Raw genomic sequence first — 7,397 nt, forward strand, 5'->3', positions numbered from 1 at the left:
TTAGCGACAGTGTCATTCACTTCTTGAGATGCAAGTTTTAGAATGTTTGCAACAAATACATCCCACCTTGCTAACAAGCTCACATCCTTATCAGGATACAAACAGTTAAAATCCAACTCCATCTGTAAACAAAATTAAAAATTTAAGAAAAAATAAAGAAATGTTACTAATTAGTATAATTATAATACACTTTAAACTGACAAGGGTATAGCCAGAGGGGTGTTTCAGGCATGGCCACTGCAGGATGTAGTTGGCAATTGCGTCCTCAGATGACTTATCTTGAAATAAATTCCGAAGCCGGAGAGGAGCAGACAGGCGCCACTTAGTCTTCAACAAAGGCCAGTCATCTAGAAGCAGATTGCCCTTCAACCACACGTGAGCTTCCTTTACATCACTTGTTATTTCTGGAAAGCACGGGAAAGCACCATTAAAATGAAAATGACAATGGAAATAGATTTTACACAACATAAAATTACAGTTTGCTGTTGAAAATTAGTGTATATAGATACCTACCAGCAGAAGTTATATTTCTATAAGGGTCAGCAGTGTTCTGCTGACTGTTTTGACGTGAAGTGCTAGGTCTTGAGGTCTCTCCAGCTAGCTCCCTTTCTTTCTTCAAAACATTCCTATAGCGTATTGGTAGCTTTCCTTTGGAAATTGTTTGTGAAGGCCCCTCAGTGTATGGTGCTAAATAATAGATTTTCTGGAAGCAGAACAAAGGAATTCAACAAAATTGACAAAAATACTGACACACCACACATAAGTATAAAAACAATGTTAACATACAGCAAATTCACCAGGAAATGCTTCATTTATCTTTTCACTGAGACATTCAAAGTTTTCATTTTTTAAGCTAAAAGTGAAAAATGAAGGAGACTGATAATTAATAGCTCAATTCAAAAGCAATAATGAAAATATTGATATAACAGAGGCTCTTACTAATAGCTTAACTTGCGGGCAGCAGTTATTACAATTGAAGTCAATATACCCCTGTGCTGCTTGGTAAATGTTTTGTGGACTTTAAAATACTGCAACAGAGCAGGCCCTTGTGCTGAGTCCTCCGTAAGAAGAGTAATAATGTCCTACACATAAAGAAATAGTAATACATTAGGACACTTCAACCAGACATAAATATTTACTGAACTGCATTTAAAAGGAACATACTAGATTGTCGATTGCTCTCAATCCAACTTTAACGGTTCCTCTAGGTTTTTTCGGAGACTATAACAAGAAGAAAACTACTGTAAAATCAAGATCGTAAGACAGCCAATCGTCATCATTAAGCGTTTACTTACCGGGCTGTAATCAAATTCGTCTGGAGATAGTGAGTGTTTCGAGGAGTCGTATGATCCTGAAGAAACAGATGTCGCATTGCAGGTGGTGTCATCACGAGTATCCGAAAGACCAACCTCAACACATTCACCCAATGAGCCAACTGCCAAGACAATCTGAAATCAATTCAATAGATAGATAAATAGATAGGCTTCACTGTTATATTAGCCCACAGATGTACCAACAAACATACAGAGTCACCAGGTTGTCGTTGCCGCTCTAAGCGATTAAAAAGTTTCAGCTGCAAACCTAGTTCATTTTCTGCAAATATGTGGCCAGCGTGCTCAGGCTTTAGACACAACAAGGCCTCAGTATCTTCTATACCACACCCTGACAAAGAAATTACAGTCAATTAGTAATAGGAAAGCAGGAGCAGAAAATACAAAACTTCTAGGTTAAATGTGGGCAGCACATGGAAACTTTGACCCTCTCATCTTTTCCCCTTCTCCGACACCCATCACACATTAGATTGTCGGGCGGCATAAGTTGTGATTATATATTAATAACAAGATTCCTTTGAATCCGTAACAAATACGTTTTTCTTTGAATAACATCAACCAAGTAAAGTTCTAGGTGACGAAAGAACTCGAAGCAGAACCCCTCAACCATAACCTCTTACGAAATGTTGAAGTTGGAATTTTCTGGTACTATCACAAATGACAGTTTTAACCAGTAACAGACAACTCACCAAGTAAGCGAGGCACCAACTCCTCCAAACCCCAGCTGCGCAACAAATCTTCCATAACACAGAACACGACAACCACAACGACGACTGAGCCCGAGCACTTCTGCCGGCGGGGTGGCGGTTGCGGTAACTTTTGTGCCTTTTAAGAGGATCCTTCTTGCTGATTGACCAGTATGACCGGTATTCGCAGTGCCCATCAAAGTTACACGGGTTACACGACAGTTTTTGCAACAGAATGAATAGGGAAGTCCGTGGAAACGACTGTATTTCGCAGCTTTTTGTTTCCACTAGATAGTAATAGATGTAAAGAAATTTGTTTGAGAAAACGAAATTTAGTCTTCGCAACACATGTACAGTCGACATGAAATGGAACTAAATCATAGTTGATCGTCTTACGGAATTGACAAAATTTTGGTTCTGTCAATTAAAATTTAGTCTGCTTTCAATCAACTATATAGTTTAGTTCTGTGGACTAAACGGTTTTCTGGGTGCATTGCTGAGTTGCAGCGGCTGGGCACAGAGGGAATAACGGTAGTGATGAAAGGGACCGGGGAGGAAGTGCACCTCTTTGGCGGTGTCAGCGTGTTATGCGCCGATAATATGGCCGTGAACCACCTGGCCGGTTTACAGGGTAGCTGGAGTTCAGGCCACGTTTGCCGGCGGTGTCGTGTCACATATGGTCAACTTCCCAGGGTAGGGAAACTAAGTAGTTGTAGCTTGCGGACGAATGAATCGCACCTTGAGGGGATCGAGAGAGTGCGTGCGTCACCACGCGCTCTGAAGGGAGCCGAGAATGAAGGGATCACCGGGGATTGCTTTCTTTTGCAAATTCCAGGGTTCAACTTGACGTCCATGCCAAGCGACATTATGCACGATCTTTGAAGGCGGCACTCATGGTCCATTTACGTGGGGTTTTATTCCTACTGAACGAAAAGAGGACTGGGGGGCGCGCCCCCTTCCTCCGGTTTGAGAGGGCAAAGAATCTCCTAGACAACTTCGCTTATGGCACGGTAGAGGCCAGGAACAAGCCGAACGTGATCCCCCCCGAGCTGCTCTCTCAGGGGGAGGAGAAGGACAAGGAGAAGATGAAGAAAAAGAGGCAAAGTGCCACAGGGGGAAACCGTCGTAAGGAGAGGGTGCCGGTAGGAAAGTTCAAGATATTCGGTTCTGCTTCCCAAAAGATGACCTTATTTTATGCATTTTCCCTCGCTCTGGAGCATGCGGTTAGCCCTGGGAGCGCCGTGTGGAAAATGCACTTACAGATGTGCCGGATTGTGGACATTGCTTTTGCAATGACAGTGACTGACACGATGAGGCACGATTTGACTGAGGCTGTGGAGAAACACCACAGGCTGTGGGTTAAGCTTCACAAGAAAATAGTGTACACATCAAAAATGCACAACTTATTCCACTACAGCGACATTATCCAGGAGGTGGGGAGTATGAGAGCTAACTGGTGCATGGCTTTTGAAGCGCACCATCTGTACATGAAGCGCATCGCAAACCTCTGCAACAATTACATCCAGATCACTAAGACACTTGCTGATAGAGTGCAGTCTCTGCGTTCCACCGTGTCAGACGGTACCAACTGCCTCCGGAAGCAGATAAAGGTGGTGTCAGCTGAGGAGCAGGTGGCCGTTTGGGACCTAACACGAACCGTTTTAGATTTATTGAGGAAGGTCGTCGATCTGCGGGGAGTGTCAGAAGTCACGCGTGCAACAAGCATAAAGGCATGCGGGACACTAGTCAGGGCGGGTTGTTACAATGTTATGCGGGTGGATGGTGCTGATGTGGTATTCCTGCTGGTGAAAGCGGTGTTCATCATTCGTGGTGTAGCTCTGGCATATGGGTACGCTGTCAGTCCTGACCGTTTCCTGCCAAGATATCACGCTTACAGCCTACCGAGTCGTGTGCGGGAGGCTGACCTGACCTGCGTCCCGGCACTCGACCTGCAACCTGGTCAAACACTCCATGCGCACCATACTAGCGGGCTAGATTTGGTGAAGCTCCGGTTCACGCCGGTGTAAACACCGCCACACTGATAAACTAAGTATTCAACTGCTCAACACTTGTAAGTGTGCAACTGCAAGTTGAACACTTGGCAAATGTGCATCAGCGTAGTGGTACACTTGCAGCTGTTCAGGTCGGTAGGTGTGCACTTGCAAGTGCGCAATTCCTTGCCTGAACACTTCCTTAGACTGAACACTTGCAAGTGTACGACCACGCTGCTGCACATTTGCAAGTATTCAACTTGCAGTTGCACACTAACAAATGTTGATCAGCTGAATACTTTTTATCCGTGGAAACACGGCAGTCGCACTTAGTGATAAACATACATCATTTTTGTGCACGCAGGATGTCGGACGACAGCAGTGATGGGGCAGCGCAGCAGGCAGCAGCGGAGCCGGTGGCAGTCTGGTTCGAATACAAGGGTGAGACAACAAACCCGGATGTGCAGCGGACAGCGGAGAGCGTGATGGCCACATTTCACGAGGAGTTCCCCGAGAGCGGGTTGAGCATGGAAAATGTTAAAATCACATCAAAAAGGGTGGTTAACGGAATCACCAGGGTGCTCCATCTAAAGCGGCCAAGGGACTTCCAGGGCATCAGCGTAGGTGAAACGCTGGTGTTTGCGGACAGTAAGTGTCGCTTCGACTTCTGCATGCGTGCGTGTTGGTTTGTAATTCAGGAATAACATGTTGCATTTCCATTTGACAGAGTCTGGCGAAGCGGCGTCAGTAGAGCATACGCCCTCAACGCCAGGACCGGACCGTCGACATCGTCCAGGGGCGTCGTGCCGCCGCACGTCCCTCGGTTGGGCAACATCACGGTGACGACGCCGCAGACGCCGCACCTCCCCCGGTCGGGCACCGTCGGCACCGTCACGATGACGGCGGACATGCGCAAGCTTCACTTCGAAGCCCGCACCGCCACCGACACACTACCTGTGGATTGGGCTCCGAGACCATTGAGCGAATTGCAGCAGATTTACATTCAAAACCTGAATGGGAGGGATTCAGATCGTTCTAGCGCCTCTGCGATCGTGCGCTCCTACCTGGATGGTGTTGAGAAAGTAATATGGGATCTGTAAGTGAATTGCATTACTTTCGTTTTACGTAGTGCACCCAGTGATGTGAAGTAATGCAACTACTGTTGTTCGCAGGTACCCAACTAGGGAGGAGTACGCGAAGCTAGCTCATGGGTTACTGCGCAAGTACCCGCAGTTTGCAGACAAAGACGGGGACACTGAAGGGTGTGAACTTTGTAAGTATAAATGCGTCATTTATCAGTCTTGGTCTGAGCTATTCATAGATGGGGACTTACCGATTGTTTATTCACAGCAAGCCTAGAGGACGCGCATAACCGAACGCTTCAGTACCCTTAGACAGCTCAGGTTGAGGCAACAGCGCGTGCTTGGCATGACGGACACCCTTATCATGCAAGCAGCGAAGAAGATGCAGGGCTACAGAGAGAACAGACTTCAGCGATTTGGACGCTGACATCAATGAGGACGATCCTCCACCGAATGCCAACGAGGCGACGCGTCGGGCGATACGACGAAAACGAATGCGCACGTATACCGAGGTTTGTAGGGTCCTCTTTTGGTTGTACATGTAGGCGTCTCAAATGTGCAGATACTTCACACTGTTGCTTCTGTTTCAGTTGATCGCAGGCAACCCGGCGATTGCCGATGAACACGACGGGGACCGGCTGCTACAGATGGCCCAGCTGGTCAACAGTGGTAGTTTTGACCTCGGTCAGCTGTCAACCCTGATGGAGGAGACCTATCCAGCAAGATGCAAATGGATTATCCAGGAGGGACCCCTATGGAGTGCTGTGCAGGAACGCTATCCTGCGCTGAAGTCAGCAAAGTTTGTGAGTACAGCTTCCCGCAGTTGTAACTGATGTTTGCAGTGTGCAGTTTTGTTGACGTTTCTGTGCTTTCCAGGTTCGTGAAGAATTCAAGCGGGTAATCCCATCGAGTGATAAGCTGGAAGTATATCTAACAGAGCAAGTGAAGACCAACATTGTTCAAAGGGTCAACAGCGTGGCTGCTGATACAGCAGTGGAGCTCCTGCTGGATAAACTGCAATGCGCTTGTTCGTATTCAGGTGATGGTATGTACAAATGACATTCCTCAATGACGGAACGGAGGACCTGTGCGCACAAACTAACACTCCCCCTTATGGTTAACAGATCTCAGCACCACAATATGTATTGCGGCCTTGCCGGTCATGATGAAGGAGTGCATGCGGCACTGGGTTTCAGAGGATGATGTAAGTGGTTACTATCCTGCTGTGCCTAACATTGTTGTGTATGAACAAGAAGTAATTGGCAATTTATGTTACAGGGGACGAAGACTAACAACCCTTACGTGCGAGTATTAACTTCAAAGGGGAAATATGGCGAGGGAGCTGAGTACGTACCCATGGTGGAGGGTGTGCGAGCAGTGACGGACCAAAACCTTTCCATTCGTGAATGTTTTATTCTCCTGGCCCAAATCATCCACATCCTTGCCTTAGCATATCCAAAGCAAACTTTCAAGTCGTGGAAGCTGCTAAGCGAGGTATACCTGAACATTCAGGAGGACAGGAGATTGGTAAAGAAAGGCAAACCTTCTTTGAAATATGAATTGGAGAGGCAGTCCTTTGTAGCTTATGCGAACGGTGCAGACACACCTTGACCTGTCTTTGTCTGATAGGAACATTGTACGTTCATCGTAGGATGCAGGCATGCCCAGTTTGCTCGCCCACATGTGTGACATGGCTACATCCTCTGATGAAAGCACAATGATCCTAGTAGTAATGTGTACATATGTATTTTTTAGGTATTTATTGAATAGATTTTTCTCTGTTGTAATTTAAAATATATTGCACAGTTAATATGTATCTTAGTTCAGTTCGTTTTCTAGGGTGCATTAATCTTTTACCTATTTTCCTCTGTAGTTGTAACTCAAAAGATATTGTATACTTAAATGGATCTCAGTTCAGTTAGTTTTCTGGGATACATTAATGTGCCAGCTGTCGTTAACATTACCTACTTTGTAAGCACTTGTTTCTATTGCAATAATAATATGGACGTGCTCCACGCATTCCTTTGGGTGTTCCTTGTCCGAAATATCGGATGTTAACCTTACGCACGCACTAAAAAATAACGAGCAGAATGCTGAGTAATTGCCTCTCATAACCACGGTAATTTACCGCGTGACAGATAGGGTACTGACCATGCACGCACCATGAAAAAACACAAGCTGTATGCTGAATAATTACCACTCATAACCGCTGGTACAAACCATGAACAGAGTTGCATTTCGAACGTGTATCTCCATGGTAATTTCCCGCACTAAAGATCGGATACTGACCAAGCACGCACCCCCCCC

General features: G+C 46.0%; 1 protein-coding gene across 1 annotated transcript; it reads left to right on the forward strand.

The window, feature by feature from the left end:
* The first annotated feature begins 5,191 nt into the window (after positions 1-5,191).
* Positions 5,192-7,380, forward strand: LOC127750432 (uncharacterized). The gene is made up of 6 exons (XM_052272134.1): positions 5,192-5,281; positions 5,363-5,602; positions 5,681-5,893; positions 5,967-6,135; positions 6,215-6,294; positions 6,369-7,380. Exons 2-6 carry the CDS (start codon positions 5,585-5,587, stop codon positions 6,699-6,701), a joined length of 813 nt encoding a protein of 270 aa, XP_052128094.1. The 5' UTR covers positions 5,192-5,281; positions 5,363-5,584; the 3' UTR covers positions 6,702-7,380.
* The last annotated feature ends 17 nt before the right edge of the window (positions 7,381-7,397 follow it).

Source organism: Frankliniella occidentalis, unplaced genomic scaffold (genome assembly GCF_000697945.3).
Source record: "Frankliniella occidentalis isolate FOCC.00 unplaced genomic scaffold, Focc_3.1 Scaffold189, whole genome shotgun sequence".
NCBI classification, from domain to species: Eukaryota; Metazoa; Arthropoda; class Insecta; order Thysanoptera; family Thripidae; genus Frankliniella; species Frankliniella occidentalis.